This window comes from Mytilus californianus, unplaced genomic scaffold (genome assembly GCF_021869535.1).
Source record: "Mytilus californianus isolate M0D057914Y unplaced genomic scaffold, xbMytCali1.0.p SCAF_3, whole genome shotgun sequence".
Taxonomy (NCBI): domain Eukaryota; kingdom Metazoa; phylum Mollusca; class Bivalvia; order Mytilida; family Mytilidae; genus Mytilus; species Mytilus californianus.
The window spans coordinates 71,662,548-71,681,631 of NW_026262679.1; the positions used below are offsets into that span (position 1 = coordinate 71,662,548).

Genomic DNA, 19,084 nt, shown 5'->3' on the forward strand with positions numbered 1-19,084 from the left:
GGCAACAATAATCCTTGTGTTCAGTTGTAAAATTGTATCAACATGGCATATGTTTTTATGTTTTTGCTTTCGCCTAAGATGCATCGGTAGATTGGGACAAAACAGATTGGTCTTACAAATTGAAGTTTTTGCTGATCATAAAACACAGTTCAACACACATGTTTTTTTTAATGTAAGATGCCTGTACCAAGTCAGGACTTTAGCAGGCATATTTTCTACAATTACAATTTATGGCAAATGTTGGCATATTTTTATGACAATTTTGTATTTCTACAGAATTCTGTTTCAGTTCAATTTGTAAGTTCAAATTCAAACTGTGATGACAACAGCATTGATACTCAAAAGAATAGTATATCCTCTAGATCACATGACAAAAAACTAATGGTAAATGTGGACAACTCAATATCTCGATCATGTGACCTTGACAACTCAGCATCGTCCAGATTATATGACAAGAAACCAGAAGGGAACGTTTCAAGACTGGATACTCACATGGACAACTTATTGTCTAGATCACATGACAGATCACATGATTTGGAAAACTCATCACCATCCAGATCACTTGACTTGGATAACTTGGAGTCATCTAGATCAAATGACAATACATCAGAGGTAAGTTACAATGTTTAGACTTGATGATCACATGAATAAGTCATCAGCTCGATCACATGACAGATCACATGAACTGGATGACTCATCATCGTCAAGATTAAATGACAAGAAATCAGTGGTAAGTGTGTTTAGACAGCATTCACATTAATGACTCATCAGCTCAATCACATGACAGTTCTCATGTTATGGAAGACTTATCGTCTAGATCACATGACAGATCTCATGACCTGGATCACTCATCATCTAGATCACATGACCTGAATAACTCATCATCTATATCGCATGACAGGTCACATGACCTGGATAACTCATCATCACCTAGATAATATGATAAGAAACTTGCAGGGAATGTGCTTAGAATTGATTCGCACATGACTTTTTCAGTATCTAGATCACAAAAACAAGGAATTAGGGGTAATCATGTTACACTTTGAAGGTCATTCATGCTTGACTTGTGTTTCTCAAATCATATAATTTTTATCATCGAGGACATACTAAATATCTTAAAATGGAAATATAATGTGTTTTCTGAAAGTAAAATAATTTGATTCATAACATACCAAAAATGAAAACTATAATTTAAATCAGGATTTAAGATGATTTTTGGAGACTCTGCAGATATGCACAAATTATCATTAGGTCATACAAAAGATGTTTTGACATTAATTTCAAGTTAGCTATCATAAGCATCCTATGGAACAGCTATGTTACATATAAAGCTATTACACTCTGTATTTCCAGCATTGTGAGCTCAATATTTATATTTGTTGTATTTTTCTTTTTGTAAGTTAATGGAATCGCCTGGAAAGGAAGAAGAAGTACAACAGACGCCAGAACTCTACTCTTCAGTCGATGAGGAACATATATTGCAGGTACAGTGGCAATGTCATCTGCATACCAGCCAACTTTTGAAAATCGCCATGGGGGTTTTTGTGTGCAACAACATTTTTAAGGGTTACAATTTTTGTGTCGTTTTTGTATGTCTGTGTTTTACTCTAGAAATGTGTAATTTTTCTTCTTTTTTCATATGGTATACTGATGATGAGCTAATAAGCCCTTTTCTTCTTTTTTCATATGGTATACTGATGATGAGCTAATAAGCCCTTTTCTTCTTTTTTCATATGGTATACTGATGATGATTCTTGTACTCATCCTAATGTGTAGAAAAGATAGTACATTAAGTTAGATTAATTACCAGCAAAATCTTTTCTTGTGTAGTTATAACTGACTTTTCCATATATAAATACGGACAAAGAACATTTATCTGAATTTCCTCGTGAAAAATAAAGGACAAGATTTTTAATAATTTGAAAATTTGATAACAATAATTATGACTATGTATGGACCAGTTACAATAAGTGTAATGTCCAAATAAGCTACTATTTATTATGTTTATGGTAGCACTGCTCTCTTCAGCTCAAATTTTATCAAAGAAAACACACTTCATTGACTTGTATTAAACTTGGTTCATATTTCAATAGTCTGATTTAATTAACTCAAAGATATGAAAACGTCTTATGAATAGTTCTTTTGTGTTACTGAATATGCTTGCTTGACCGTCTTGAGTTGCTCATTATCTGGTTGTACAAAGAAGTTACCGACAGACTTGGTAGTGTTCTGAGCTGTGAAGAACTTCTGATGAAGTTGAACAGTCCTTGCCTGCTTTACAAGGCATGTGTTATCCCTATTGTAAAATTTGTCAACCAGCCTCTCAATTGATCAACGCTTTACTATGTAGGTGACTTAAGAACTTTCTTGCAAATTATAATTCAACAACCATTATCATAATTTTGACAATTTTGACAATTTTGAAAACAGACAAAGGAATACAACTCAAAACTTCCAAACGAGTTTCATTCTGTGGTTTTTTAAAATGCACCAATTAATCAGGAGATGAAAACGTAATCACAGAAAAAATCCAAATGTGATTTGCTATTTGTTGCTGATCTTAATTGTCTCCCTTGGGAAAAGTTAAAAACCGGGAATGAACAAATTTTTCCTGTAGGTTTTTACAAAATTTTGTTAAAGGACTTTTTTCACAATCACGATCGTGCAATCCTGACAAGGGGTCAAAGTTGTGTAGTTCATGCCAAAATAATGAAAGTTGGCAGGTATGCATCTGGTAAATAAACACAAGGTACTGTAACACATAACAGTAGTATCATGGTATATACTATAATTACCCATTTATATTTTGGAGTCCTTTTATTACCTATGTTACTTAATCCCAAGTATTGACTGGGGTAAATATGGTATTGAAATATGGTCATCCCTTAATTTCAAGACTAGAAAAATAGTGAAAATATAGATCTTAATCAAAATTAAAAAAATCTTCTGATAAACCATTATGAAGTCAATAAGAAATGAGAAATAATCTAACAGCCTGAATGAAACAATTATGACAGATGGCAACTTATGACAACAGGCTCCTGGATTGGGACAGGCACATACAGAATGTTGCTTGGGTAAACATGTTTGCAAGTGTGGAATCCTCCTCACAAATTCAGTTAAAAGATGTCATAAGCAGTCTGAGAAAAACATGATCTTATGCAATGCAATGCCAAAATATAAGAATCTGCAGGATGAAAGACATCAAGTTTTAATGACTTGATAGGAATACATTTTTGTTTAGGGGCCAGCTGAAGCCCGCCTCTGTGTGCGGTATTTTCTCGCTTTGTTGAAGACCGATTGGTGGCCTTGGGCTGTTTTCTGCTCTTTGGTCGGGTTGTTGTCTCTTTGACACATTCCCAATTTCCATTCTCAATTTTATAAGAGTTTATAAGAGGCAATGATAAGAAAAGAAATTACCCAAACTAAATGAATTTTTATACAACATAAATTTGAAAAGCATTACATTATACATAAACACCTGTAAGTTTTGATATCAACAATTTTTTTCTTTTTTCAGTAATGAAACCAAGAAAAGTTTACATAAGGAGACCCCCTCGGCCATTTACATATGCCTCTTTGATACGACAGGTAAGTAGTCCAACTACTGTATCACTAGCCTGTCAAGACTGAGGTTGTGAGTTGGAACCCCTCACATGGCAGGTGCATTTGACTCTAATCTTAATTGACTAGGATTGTCAGTTTATTTGCAAAAGGTCACTGGTTCTCTCTGGGCACTCCCGCTTCCTCCACCAATAAAAACTGACCACCATGAAATAGCCAATAGTGCTGAAAGTGAGGTTAAGCACCAACAATCAATTAATAGATACCACAGGTAATATTACCGATGAACACTGAACACAAATAAAAATAAAATTACAATCATTGTTTACAATAATATTGATGGTTTTTCAAGGTACTATTTACAAATTGGGGCAGTAAATATGAAAAGGGCAATTAAAAATGAACAAAAACAGACAATATTATTGCTGAAAGAAAAATGATAAAAAGACAAACATCAATCCACTCAACACATCATTGAAAACTAAAGATTAAGCAATACAACCCTGGAAAAAAACAGAAGTGATTCCAGATGTTCTATAGACTTGTTCATGTCCCTTCCTAATTTATTTTTTTCAATTTTGCCCCTGTAACAATTTTACTGCTATAACTAAGAGATTTCCATTATACTGACATCTGCAGAGGAGTTCTCTGTCAGTTTTCAGTAAACATATAAATTAGTAAGAAAGAAATTAAAGAAAGGGAATTGTAGCAAGTCTAGGTGTTTTAGAAAGGTCATTTGTTTCTGCCCCACTAGTTACAGCAAACAAAATCTACAGATTACTGTTATAGCTGTTAGAAATTTTACAACAGAAGGTTTACTTTGAAATAAAAGTGCAAATCACCTGTCACAAAAAATCTGATAACTGCAAAATAACATTTCTCAATTTTACATCAAGATACAGATAAGCAAGAAATCATCTCCTTCTGTTGTGTATTAAGAGATTTATTATAATTTGCAGAATCTTTTTTTTTAGATGAGAAGTTAGCATTAAACTCCTTTCTGTAAAAATTTTAATTTTGGATTTCTGTTTGAATAAAGTGAATATAAGGTGTGTGAAGTATATGTCAGTGAGACATCAACCCAGCGACAAAAATAACATAAAAACTTCAACATACTGTGTTCAACAATTCACAATTGTTCATATAAAATGTCATGCTCCAAATCGTCTGTAATCTATAAAAGTTGTATATAGATTAAGCAGAAACTATCAAGATCTGCCACCAATCAAAAAGTCTTGAAAAAAAAAACCTAAAAAATAATGATAATATTTAACATCTTAAAAATCTGTTTCAGAATTGAAGCTACTTTTTGACAGTTAATTTAAACTGAATTGCTAAACCGCAATTATCACTTTCAGCCTTCTAAGGGCTATTCCATTAAAATGTATGTGGGAGGGTAGGAAGGGACTTTCAAAATATCCCTACAACCAAGAACCATTTTTTAGATAATTTTGCATAATGGTTATAGACGCATACTGAAAAAAGACCCATGACCACATTCAATAATTAAACTTCCCTTCCTACCCTCCCACATACATTTTAATGGAATAGCCCTAAGTATGATTTTGCCGAAAGGGTAAATGATAATTTGGTGTCTTAATTTTCTGGATAAGTTACCCATTACTGAAGTCTGGTTCATCTGATAACACTATATTAATGAAGAGAAACTTATAACAAAATCTGTACAATGACTTTTTCACAATTTTGAGATTCTTTAGACACATTTAATTTCTTGGGATAGAATTTTGCCTCAATAAATGAATGCTGTGTTTGTGAGCTCCACTGTTTACTGTTGATGTAAATTAAAATATTCAATGTCACAGACTAGAAATTTATACACAGGCAAATTTCACTCACATCAATTTCACTTGAATTTAAATTCATGTGAATCTCACGTGAAATTCACGTGAATTTCACCTCAAACGAGCTTATACTTGAAACTCGTGTTAAATCAATTCAAGCAAGTTTCAACTTTCAAGTGAATCTCATGTGAAACACACGTGAAAATCACATGAATTTTTTTCACATGAAATTCACGTTAATTTTTAAAATAAAGTAATTCAAATAACATCTAAATTTTCAAATTTATTTAAAAAAATGAAAAATACCAATTTCTTTTTTGTAAAGTTCACGTGCACTTTCATGTAAATTTGTCTCAATGCTTATGTTATTACGTTACAGTAAGAACTGAATTCCTCTACACTTCCTACTAAATACATCTCAAATATCTAATTCTTCCAAAGAAGTTACTTCTTTAGTAAACATAGCCAACAAAACAGCTATAGAAGCCTTGAAAAACGGTGAAGTTTACATTTATTATTATTTTAAATGTGTTTACATTATCCATTTCACTTATTTAGATAAAATTATGTTAATAAGACACGTATATCAGAAACATATATCCATCCGAATACACATTGTAAGACTGTAACGAATCACACGTGGTGGCTGTTGAATATTTCAGTGTCAATTTTATTGTCTATCGATTTTAACATAACAAGGTCAAATCAGGCCAGTAAATTAAATGCCGTATTCACAGGTAGTGTGTTTTATTTGTTACCTGTAATTATATGTAACCTGATGAATTGTACTTTTTATGTTAGTAGAAATAGAGTGATGTATATTGTCGATTTCTGTATGATTGTTATAAAAATGTGTTTTAACTGTACTGTTTGTAGGCATGTACAGTTATGTGAGGAGCTATTACAAAAATATGAAATCATACTTTGAAATGGCATCTAAATTTTTGATAAACTTAAGTAGTTTAAATGTGAATGGTACTAAAAATAAAGCTAAAAGAGACAGAGTAATTGAATGGATTAAATCTCAAAACTGTTCTGTTTGTTTTTTTACAAGAAACTCATTTTGATGAAAACATAGAAACAGAAATAAGAAATAATTCAGAGTATGATATATTTTGCAGTCACGGAACGGCCTCTAGTAGGGGTGTGGCTATTCTCATTAAAAAGTCACTGAATTATAAGTTGATAAATAAACATAACGATGTAGATGGACGATTAGTTCTTCTTAATGTAGAAATTGATGAAAGCGTTTTTACACTAATGTGTATATATGCACCTAATTGCAAAAGTAATAGAAATATATTTTTCAAAAAAGTAAATAATATATTAAAAGAACAAGGGATAGGAATAACAATAATGGGTGGAGATTTCAATGATACTATGAAAGCAATAGACAGAAAAACTACTCGTTCAGAGGTAAAAAATATCCAATCAGTAAATAGTTTAAAATCTTTAATAAAAATAAATAACTTAACAGACATTTGGAGATATTCAAATAAAAATAAACAACAATATATTTGGCGAAGAAAAGATAAATCACAGGCAAGTAGGATTGATATGATTCTGATAGGCTCAGACTTCATACCACAAGTAGAATGTTGCAAAATTAAACCTGCAGTTATTGGTTCTATGGATCATCAAAGTGTTTTTATGAAATTTAGAACTGGTGCATCAGAAAGGGGAAGGGGGTACTGGAAAATAAATAATTCTATATTAGAAGATAATGACTACATACAATTAGTTAATAAAGAAATGGATAGCTGCTTTATGAATAATCGTAATTTAAAAAACCTTGGTTTAGCATGGGATATATTTAAAATAAAGGTAAGGGAGGCAACTATAGCTTATTGTAAAACTAAAGCAAAATTTACAAGAGAAAACTTACGAACTCTTGAAAAAAAATTAGAAATAAAATTGAAAATTAGAGATGAGCAAGAATCTGAGAATAACATTTTAGATAAAGATATTGAAGAACTTGAAAATAAAAATACCAAAATTTACGAACAAAAGGCTAAAAGGGCTCAAATTAGATCACGAGAGAAATGGGTTGAATTTGGGGAAAAAATAACTCATACTTTTTAGGTTTAGAAAAACAGAGGCAGGTAAAAAAGTCAATCAATAAATTAAAAGGAGAAAATGATGAGATTTTAACGGATCAAAGTGATATACTATGTAGTATTAAAGAGTACTATAAAAAGTTATACTCGACGCAAAGCCCTGATAAAACATCAAGTGATAAATATATATTTGAGACAAAACTAGAGAAAGAAATGGATGAAAATGATAAATCAGTCTGCGATGGGGATATTACAGTAGAAGAAAGCTCAGATGCTATTTATAAAATGAAACTTAATAAATCTCCTGGATTAGACGGATTAACAGTTGAATTTTATAGAAAATTTTGGGATAAATTTAAGTACATAGTAGTAAACATTCTTAATATTGGATATAAAGATCAAACACTTACATATTCACAGCATACAAGTGTATTAACGCTATTATTTAAAAAAGGTGATCCATTGTCACTAAATAATTACCGTCCTATTTCCCTTTTAAATATTAACATGAAGCTTCTATCGTACGCTCTAGCACAACGATTGAAAAAGATCCTACCAAAAATTATTAAAGAAGACCAGACTGGATATGTAAAGAATTGATTTCACTGATTTATACAAAATTGAAGGGGCTATAGTCTTTGTTGATTTTTCTAAAGTGTTTGTCTCTTTAGAATGGAATTTTATGTTATCAGTTTTAAAACATTTTGGATTTAATGATTCTTTTATAAGATGGGTTAAGACTTTATATAGCGATATTCAAACATGTGTTATGAATAATGGTTGGATATCTGAAGTCTTTAAAAACACCAGGGGTATACGCCAAGGATGTCCTTTATTGGCATTATTATTTGTTTTATCGGTGGAAATCATGGAGTCAAGATTAAGAAGCAATACCGATTTTAAAGGTATCAAAATCAAATTGGATTGCAAAAATCATAGCATAAAAATTTCGCAACTAGCAGACGATACTACTTTATTTTGTTGTTCTAAATATGACGTTCAGTTAGCTATGAACGAAATTGAAATATTTGGTTCTTATTCAGGATTGAAATTAAACAGAAATAAAACAGAGGGGTTATGGGTAGGAAAGCTTAAATCATGTAAAGACAAAATTGAGGGAATCAACTGGAAAATAAAATCGAAAAGATTAATAAATTATTTTGTTGTAGGCAGAAAAGAAATCTTACTATTTTTGGAAAAATTTTGATTATTAAAACACTAATTGTGCCTATTTTCACTTTTGTGGGAACTGCCTGTATAGTTCCAGAGAAATATTTGAAAGAAATAGAAAAAAGTTGTTTTAAATTTGTTTGGGATAATAAAACAGATAAAGTAAAAAGAAATTCAATCAATAGTCCATATGAAAAGGGGGGATTAGATATGATAGATATAAGAAGTTATTTCACTGCTTTAAAAGCTATGTGGGTTAAAAGACTAGTAACTGATTGTGAAGGAGGTTGGAAAATTATACCTCAGCCATATTTTTTAATTTTTGGTCAAACTGGTTAGTGTTTCAAACAAACAGTGGGGATAAGCCAGACGAAAGCCTTGAAAATATCCCAGATTTTTATAAAAATATCCTTAAATGTTGGAAATTAACTGGAGGAGGTCTAATGAAAAAACCTGAAACATTTACAGATATAAGAAAACAAATATTATGGAACAATAAATTTATTAAATTTGAAAATAAAGCTATAGTTTTAAAAAATTGGATTAAAAGCGATCTTATTTATGTAAATGATATCATAGATGAAAAAGGCTGCATTTCTCAAGACATCATTTTTAATAAACTAAAAAATAAATCAAACTGGCTAGCTGAAATTAATTTGGTAAAGAAATCAATACCAAAAGACTGGGTAGCAATTTTAATGTCGGAAAATTCTGTAAAAAGTACTGTAAATATAGTCAAAGTACTGAAGTACTGAACATCGGATGACCGCAAGTTATTGTGGATGTCACAAGCGCTTGTCTCAGAAAAAAAATCACATATTTATACCTGAAAGTGAGGTTAATGTACATATGTATTTTTTTTCTGAGACAAGTTCTTGTGTGGAAGATAAATAAATTAAAGGGAATTCAACATCACCGTAATAACTATTATATATATATATATATATATATATATATATATGTATTGTAGTGGTACCAGAGACATATAATACAATTGTATTATATGTCTCTGGTGATACGTATAGATTATTACATGGCATTTTTCATATCAGACCCTTTATCGGCCCTAGGTCATGATATCAGCCCAAGAGCCGCAGGCTCGAGGGCTGATATCATGAACGAGGGCCGATAAAGGGTCTGATATGATAAATGACATGTAATTATCTTTTTATCATATACTTCAACAGAAGAAATACAGACAAGAACTATTAATTAAAATTTTGTCTTTCCATGAATTTTTAGATAATAATTTACAGACAACCAAATACAAATGTCTTAACTTTTATTGTTTTTATTGATATTACAAGCATTTTATTTATCTTGTCACAACAATTAACATGTTCTTAGTTTGAAATTTGCTCCTCAACCATTTTGTGAAAAGTCTTAAATCACTTGCGGTTTTCCGCACTGTGTTGTCGTTTTCGAACAAATTTCCGGAAATGCACGAAGTTGCATGTGATAAACGTCACGGAAATTAATGGAAAGGCATGTGATAACATTCCGGAAGCAGTCAATAAAGGTTCCTTTATCAGCCCGCTGAGGAAATTCTTAGGAATCTGGTCAATAAACCTAGTAATCCTTTCATAGCCTTTTAATATTTTTAAATGTTATTGAACAGTAAAATTTTAGTAATATTTTATACAAGTATATGATAAAAATCAATATACTCTGGTTTATATTAATATTAATATTTGTATATTACAGTTACATGTATATATAATTTTCATCCATTTGTATATCATTCTATTCTACTAATTATTAATAGTGCAGTGCAAGTGCATGTTGGATACTCTTCTATAATAATTCGATTTTTCTTATAGATTGGATTTGAGTAGGCATTCATATTTTCCCGCAAAACGAGAGAGCAAGGACCAATAACTCTGCATGTATCTGTATATAATCTTCACCTCCTTTATAGGAGATTGCAATCGTTCTTGAGATATTCTTCCGCATGCGTTAACACAATTTTTCTGTACGTCTGCATAGATATTAATAATTTTTACTTACATACATATAAAACATTTTAATATTATTAAATTATGTTCAAAAAAAAATATTTGATGAGTATTCATTGAAGAAATGAATATATAGCAAGCGATAAGGAATGTAATTTTGCACTCGATGATGTCGGCCTATTATCATGTTTATAGATCGGTTAAAAACCCAAAACTAATTTACATAATGGAAATTTAGGCGATAGCAATACACCGGAATGACCTCACAGTCATCCGCTGTAAAAAGAAACCAATTTATATGGAGAGGTTTACCTATAAAATTAGAATCATTATCAAACAAACTTTTATATAAATCTCTGATAAATAAAAAATTTGAACCAGCTATTGGACCCCAAAAATGGCTGTGTATACTTGATATAGATGATGTGTTATATCGAAACAATTTATATAAATTTTTATTCAGATATTTAAAAGAAAATAAACTTAAAATTTTTAGATGGAAATTACTACAACATATTCTACCTACAAAGAAAATTATTCAGGTGGAAAATTGTAAACAATAGTTTTTGTAACTTTTGTACACAAGAAGAAGATTATGATCACTTCTTTATACTATGTCCGTATTTAGAACATTTTTGGAATAAAATAAATGAAGTTTTAAAGAAGAGTAAAATAACTTGTAAGATAAAATTAAGACGTATGGTATTTGGATATAAAACTTCAGACGAAGAATATTTTGACTTTAACTATTTTTTAACAATTGTTGGTTTTTCAATTTACAAAGCCTATTACATATCTGATCAAAAGACAAAATATGTCAATGTTTTCTCAATTTTTCGTAATGAGTTCAAAAGAAGAGTATGTTTGACAATGACAATTAAAAGTAATGTTTTAGCAACCATTAGAAAACATATGAATAATCATTATGAGTGATATTATTTAATATATATTTGATGTAATATAAATTTTACAACTAATTTCTGCCCTGAGTGATTAGTGAAATGTAACAGGGAACATCAGGAGGAGCTTGGACTCCTGAAGGATATTGTAACAAGCCAATAATTGAAATAAATATTTAATTATGTTGTTAAAAAAAAAATGAACTGAATGTGCAATGATGTTGTTTAAGCCGATTGACCTGGGGTCAACTGGTGTTGCTCATTCATAAAAAACAACTTGAGATTGGAATATTTGACAAATATTATCCAAAATCAATTACGTGTGTCTAAAGCTTAAAAATATTGAAATTTATTAAAGGGAGGTAACAAACAATTTTTCTGTTTCAGGCTATTGTAGAATCTCCTAACCGTAACTTAACATTAAGTGAAATCTATCGATGGTTACACAATGCATATTCATATAAACAGATTGATGATATAACCACAATGAAGGTTAGTATGTCATAAGGCTCTCTTTCTATCTGTCTTATTATCAATACCAGTTCTCTGTTAGATTGGAAATCAAGATTCTATCAATTTAATTATATTTAGTATAGATATTGATTCTCATTTAAATTTTGAAATCAGGATCCTATCAGTTTAATAATTAGCAGTTGTTTTAGTTTAATAATTGGCCGTTGTTTTAGACTATTAAATATGGAAATTGAGATTCTATAAATCTAAATATAAATAGTCATTCTCTATTAAATTTGAAATTCAAATGATGATATTTTTTAGATTTGAAAATAGAGATTTTTTTTAGTTCAAATTGTTTTATATAAAGATAAGAAGATGTGGTATTATTGCCAATGAGACAATTTTCTCCTGAGACCAAATGACATAAAGGTTAGCAACATATGAATAAATCAACAAATATTCAGTAAGGTTTTTCATAACTGATTTATTAAAAGAATAAAATAAATATGTTTATAGTTTAACGTGTTTGATCAACATTTAAAGAATATTAGGAAAGTCACATTCACACACACTCACACATCACTTTTTGTGTCTCATCTTTTTAAAGAGGTTTAATAAGAATGTTGTGATCACTCTCAGTTTATTTTTCTTACTTTTGACATCAAAACTGAATGCCATGTTAGAATACAAAAAGTAAAATCACAAAAATACTGAACTCCGAGGAAAATTCAAAAATGAAAGTCCCCAATCAAATGGCAAAATCAAAAGTTCAAACACATCAAACGAATGGATAACAACTGTCATATTCCTGACTTGGTACAGGCATTTTCTTATGTAGAAAATGGTGGATTAAACCTGGTTTTAAAGCTAGCTAAACCTCTCACTTGTATGACAGTTGCATCAAATTCCATTATATTGACAACGATGTGTGAACAAAACAAACAGACATAATAGGTAAAAATGGCACAAACAGGGGTACAACAGCAACACGAACCCCACCAAAAACTGGAGATGATCTCAGGTGCTCCGGAAGGGTAAGCAGATCATGCTCCACATGTGGCACCCGAAGTATCTGATACAAGTGTCTAATGGCAACTAGTGTATTTATTATTTAACTCTTAATGAAAAAGTGAGGTTGTGAGTTCGAACACTGCACCTGGCAGGTGCATTTGACTCCAACCTTAATTGACTAGGGTTTTCAGTGTTTCTGACGAAGGTCTGTAGTTCTCTCTTGGCACTCCAGCTTCCTCCACCAATAAAAATTGACCACCACAAAATAGCCAATAGTGCTGAAAGTGGTGTTTAAACACTAATCAATTAATTAAAAGCTGGTTTTCCTAAAAGATATTACATTTTTTGTTATTTTTGCTTGTAGAACAATGCCAGACAAGTTCTGAGTTTTAATAAATGTTTTGTCCGAGTAACAAATGAAAAGAATGAAGGAGTATGGACAGTTAATGAGAAGGAATTCGACAAACTTATTGCACCACATAGAAGATTAGATGGGTAACATAATATGAAGTCCTTCAAACGGTTTGGGTCCATAAAATTAGTATATATTGTATGTCAGCTGATCAGCACATCATGTGTTCTTTTGTCTGTTTCAATTTACTGCGATGTTATAGGCATTTATAACTAAACATGGAAACATATAAACAGACTTTATGATACAAATTTGTTGAAAGCATGATTTCTTAAGTAAAAATCTGTTTGATTAAATATGTTTAGTTCCTGTAATTGAAAATCATTTAAGTATGTCACTTATTCAGTTTTCTATGCTTTTTACAAACAATATTTGTAGTGTGTTCAATTATGGGAACCGCAAATATTTGTCTTGGTCCAGAGAGCTTTGATCTGATCACTATCACTCATCGTAAAATATTTGAAATAAAAGGCCAACCCATGGTAAAATCAATATAAATTCAAGCCCCTATAAGTTATTTCTTAATTAACAGTATCTGGGTATAATTCAAATCTTATTTACAAAATATGTTATCGTACTCAATATGCATGTAATATTTGCTACTGGCTATTAAGCAGCCACTTAACTATCTATATTTGTATGCTAGTTGCAGTGATCTTTTCTACCTTTTTATTTTCATTGTTGCTGTTTAACCAAAAGAAGCAGTGAATCTGTAAAGAATTCCAATTCAGTGATTAAGGTAAGTAAACATACACATATAAAAACAAGAAGATTGCCAATGAGAGGGATCTCTACCAGACACATACATGTTTTGCTCAAAGTTCAGGGTGTTCGTTGAATTTACTTTTTTTTTGCAAAAATTCAGTATTAGCAAACTGAATCATAAGCGATAGAAGCATAATTAATGTAAAAAAATTTTCCTAATCATTTAGCCTCAATCACGATGTAATATCACTATGAATAAAGGAAATTTGTGGTATACACCCACAAAACAAAAACTAAACAACAAAAATAACCAAAAAAACATCTAGAGGGTAACATATATACACATGATACAATCTATAACAATAGATAGATCTATATACAATATGTTTTTGTTACCAGTTACTTTAAAAATGTTGGCTAGAGTAGTGCAAAAGCTTGGTTTTACTCCTGGTACTTTTGATAATGCAAGAGGGGGCAATCTTTTTTTTTTCAAAACCAATATGTAGAAGATAAAGAGAAACTGTAAACAGCCAAAAAGGATCAGATAGACAAGACAAACAACAAAGCAGAAATTGTCAATGCACTTCTTATGGAATTTATTGTCCTTGAATGACAATTTTAACCATTTGTTTGTATTCTGGGCGAAAACTAGATATAGAGAAACTGAAACCATGGTCAGCAATACAAGATCAACGAAATGAGATTTTTTAATTATATCTAAGTCTCCAATGTTGGAAATGTGCATAGATCCAGGTAAGCAACACAGGCTCTTTAGAGCATCTAGTTTATTACAGCCTTTACTGAATATCACAGACATTGGTGTAAATTTTGACATCACAAGAGAAAAAGTATGACACCACAGTGTAAAAGGGATTGTTATATGAAGTCAAAAAGTCAAATATCACAAAATCTCAAATCAAGTGTCAAAAAATCCTAATAGTAATAAGATATATAGATTAATCTTAAGTTGTTTTTTATGAATGGGTTTCTCTAGTTGACCCAAGGTCAATCAGTGTAAATGATGTCATTGAACAATCATTTCTTACTGTGATGTTGTAGCATAAGCATTGGTTTTTTTTCCAGAACACCAAACAGCAACCAGAGCAGAATGACCATCTTTACCAAATATCACAAGAAGCTGCTGTAAATTTTGAAGTTGATGACTGTAATGAAGAATTATCAAGAAAAGCTGGCCAACCAGAGGACAATGAACATCATTACCAAGTATCACAGGATACTGCTCTTAACATTAATGTTGATGGCTGCAAGGAAGTATTACCTAGAAAAGCTGGTGAACCAGAGCCTGTACAAAAACTACAGAATCTTGTGAACAAGTAAGTTATCCATAAGTCATGGCATTGTTATTGTAACCCATGTTCCAAAGGAGAGGCTATTCTGCTTTACTCCAGTCCATCTGTCTATGTGTATTCAGTCCATCTGTCTATGTGTATTCACTCCATCTGTCTGTGTGTAACCTTTTGTCTGTCCTATGAAATTTTTATTTTATTTGTCATGAAAATACAAATGAGACATTCTTGAAATTAGGTATCTAAGTTTGTGTTTTCATGCTATACCATGAATGCTTCTTAGGTCTTCGGAGGCAACAATAGGCAGGCTTTTTATGCCCTCGCAACTAAAAGTGGGGGCATATTGTTTTACCCCTGTCCGTCCGTCCGTCCCATCAGCGGTATATAGTTATTCAAGATATTTGCTCTTTTGGGAAATAGTTGAACTTTGTCATTTTTTAGAGTATGTACTTGCATAAGAGGTGCATAGCGTTTCCGGATAACTCCTCCTACAGTTTGAATGCTAGGAAGTTTTCACTTTGCTGGCTGTTTGTACATATATTGAAGGTGTGCATGTGGTCAGGGTTTTGATTTTTATTAATATTTGCTCTTTTGGGAGATAATTGAACTTTGTCATTTTTGGAGTGTATACTTGCATAAGAGATGCATAGCGTTTCTGGATAACTCCTCCTACAGTGAACCATAGACCTATGTGCTTCCATTGCTCAACTTTGTGTATTTTTTTTTAATTATTTTCTTTTCATGATTTACATGGACATGATATAACAATAAATGTGGCAAAGTGACAAAATTATACTAAACCTTGACTTTATACATACACATACAGAGAAATAGAATAAAGCACAATTATTGCTACCCAAAAGTAACCTTTTACTATCAATTAGCTAAAATATTTTATCAGTTGATCAATTTGAAAAGATGAATCCAAACTTCCAAACTTTGTTAGTCTAGTATGTTTTTTAATTTTAGTTCATTTATATGTTTTGGAGTTTAGTGTGACGTCCATTTTCACTGAACTAGCATACAATTTTAGTTAGGGGCCAGCTGAGGACCACCTCCGGGTGCGGGATTTTCTCGCTGCATTGAAGACCCATTGGTGGCCTTCAGCTGTTGTCTGCTCTTTGGTCGGGTTGTTGTCTCTTTGACATAATCCCCATTTCCATTCTCAATTTTATTCAATAAGGAAAAACATTTTAGAAAATTAGTATTGTGAAAGGACAAAGCCTTTTGAATATGCACATTGTATAGATATAGTCTGGGGTTAAAGTTTTATTACCCAATTCAGGCTTGTATAGTCCACGGTTTTATTCTCCAAAATTGAATCTGCCACAAGGGGTGCAGATTATAGAGTATGATAAGCAAGAAATAAGAGAAAAATTTGATTTCGCAAGGTTTGTTTTAAGTTCCACCAGGTTTGTTATTGAAATTGTAGAGGGTGATCTTATGATTTTCCAAACTAATAATTTACCTAATGTAACAGTGCGAACTATACAGGGCCAATTACGGTAGAAATCAATAACTTTGTCAAACCTTCATGAATTTTATGAAATTGGAACAGAAGCTTCTGTATTAATAAGAGATAGCATCTGATACAAGATTTTGAAAACATATTTTTTATTTTTCTGTATTTTACTGATAGATGGGAATAGTATTTTTTAATTACCATTTGGATACATTCTGGAGTTAAAGTTTTTTAGACATCAAATAACTTGGACAGAACTGAAGTTTAAACATTTTTTTTTTACTTTTCTGTGTTTTACTGATAAAAGTTTTTGCAGTTAATATTCAGATGCTTTTTTTTTTTAAGTTTTTAAAACTTTAATAACCTTTTTCAAACCTTCATAGAATTTCTTGAAATTTTTACAGAAGCATCTCAAAATCAAAAGTTACTATCAAGAGTAAAATTTACATTTTGTTCATCGTTTCGCTGTACTTAACTAAATAATGGACTTATTGTTCACCTTAAATATTTAGGTACAGTCTGTGGTAAAAGATTTTAAAACTTAAATATCTTTGTCAATTCTTCATGGAATGTTACAAAAGTTGGACAGAGGCTTCTTTATAATCAAGACATAGCATTCTAAGCAAAGTTTTCTTCTTTTCTGTTCTCAGTATTTTTACTAATAAAAGGACTTATTTTTTGTCAGTCAACATTCAATTTATACTGCCAACAGCAGTCCAGACGAGACAAAGTGTTCAGGAGAACCTTTTTAATTTTTTTTTTATATTTACAGGCCCAAAACACTCCTTCTTTCATAGTTTTTATACGCCCGTCAAAATTTTGACGGGACGTATTATGGTATACAAATGTCGTCTGTCCTTCTGTCCATCTGTCTGTCGGGCGTAAACATGTCGCACCGTAACTTGAGAACGACTTATCCAAATTTCATGAAACTTAAAATAGTTGTATCTTATGAAGGTCAAACGATCTGTATACTTTTTGGTGAAAATAAGATTAAAACTTTTTGAGTTACGGGACTTAGTAACTAAAACAGGTGTGTGTTTTTTTTCACATGTCGCGCCGTATCTCAAAAACAATTTATGATTATTGCTTAAAACTTTACACACTTCTTAGTTATATTAATCTTAAGATCTGTATACTTTTTGGTTGATGATTCAAAATTTTATATTTGAGTTATTGAGTATTTTGTAAAAAAAGGGGGAGGGTTTTTTTCACATGTCGCGCCGTATCTCAAAAACGATTTATGATTATTGCTTAAAATTTTACACACTTCTTAGTTATATTAATCTAAAGATCTGTATACTTTTTGCTTTTGATTCAAAATTTTATTTTAGAGATATTGTTTTTTTTGTAAAAAAAAAAGGGGGTGTTTTCGCAAAAATAATTCATGCATTTCTAGGTGAACATATGGAAACAATTATTATGCTTTATACTGAAAGATATTTCTCTCTTTTTAGGAAGCTATTTTGATCACATTATCATCACTACGACCACAACTTCACAGGAACAGATCTGCAGATTCATGACAAAAATAAATTGTTTGTTTTATCATTCTTCATTTTATTTGATCTTCCTTTTAGATATGATTCCATTGTTGTGCTGGATGATATTCTACTTTTGTTAACTCACTTGACACCTTATCTTATGGGCCATGTTAGCTGTTGTAATCATTCAGTGTCAGTTGTTAAAAAATGTTTACTGGTATGATACGGTGCTTTTTGTCCGATTTTGCTTTTTATCCGATAATTTTGCTTTTTGTCCAACACTTTTGCTTTTTGTCTGTTGCTTTTTGTCCGATAATTTTGCTTTTTGTCCGACACTTTTGCTTTTTGTCCATTTTGCTTTTTGTCCGATAATTTTGCTTTTTGTCCGACACTTTTACTTTTTGTCCGTTGCTTTTTTAGCTCACCTGGGCCAGAGGGCTAAGTGAGCTTTTCTCATCACTTGGCATCCGTCGTCGTCTTTGATTTTTACAAAAATCTTCTCCTCTGAAACTACTGGCAAAATATAAGCAAATATGGCCAAAATCATCCTTAGTGTAAACATATTTTATTAATTAAATTCAAGATAAATAATGTACACAATTTGGCATTTACATATTAATACAATTGAATAATTAATAGGATCCGGAAACAAGCTGTTAACTTGTATTAATCCGTTTCCTGATTCAAATAAGAACATTTCATATTGTAATACTCAAGGAGTAGAATGTATAAAATTAAACTATGTTGCACTAGATGGAAAACAAACAAGACATATAATAAGGTTGTGAACACAAGAAGAG

The 19,084-nt window shown here is 31.0% G+C and overlaps 1 protein-coding gene across 3 annotated transcripts; it reads left to right on the forward strand.

Annotated features, from left to right (window-relative positions):
* The first annotated feature begins 296 nt into the window (after positions 1–296).
* LOC127735008 (forkhead box protein P1-like) lies at positions 297–18,351 on the forward strand. Of its 3 annotated transcripts, none has more exons than XM_052245077.1 (8): positions 297–612; positions 1,401–1,484; positions 3,521–3,591; positions 11,835–11,939; positions 13,279–13,409; positions 14,026–14,065; positions 15,115–15,365; positions 18,258–18,351. In XM_052245077.1, exons 3-8 carry the CDS (start codon positions 3,523–3,525, stop codon positions 18,268–18,270), a joined length of 609 nt encoding a protein of 202 aa, XP_052101037.1. In that variant the 5' UTR covers positions 297–612; positions 1,401–1,484; positions 3,521–3,522; the 3' UTR covers positions 18,271–18,351. The 3 variants fall into 3 exon arrangements, with proteins under 3 accessions (XP_052101037.1, XP_052101039.1, XP_052101038.1); XM_052245079.1 differs by having other exon boundaries at positions 14,029–14,065; XM_052245078.1 differs by lacking the exon at positions 297–612 and adding an exon at positions 694–730.
* Positions 18,352–19,084: the final 733 nt, after the last annotated feature.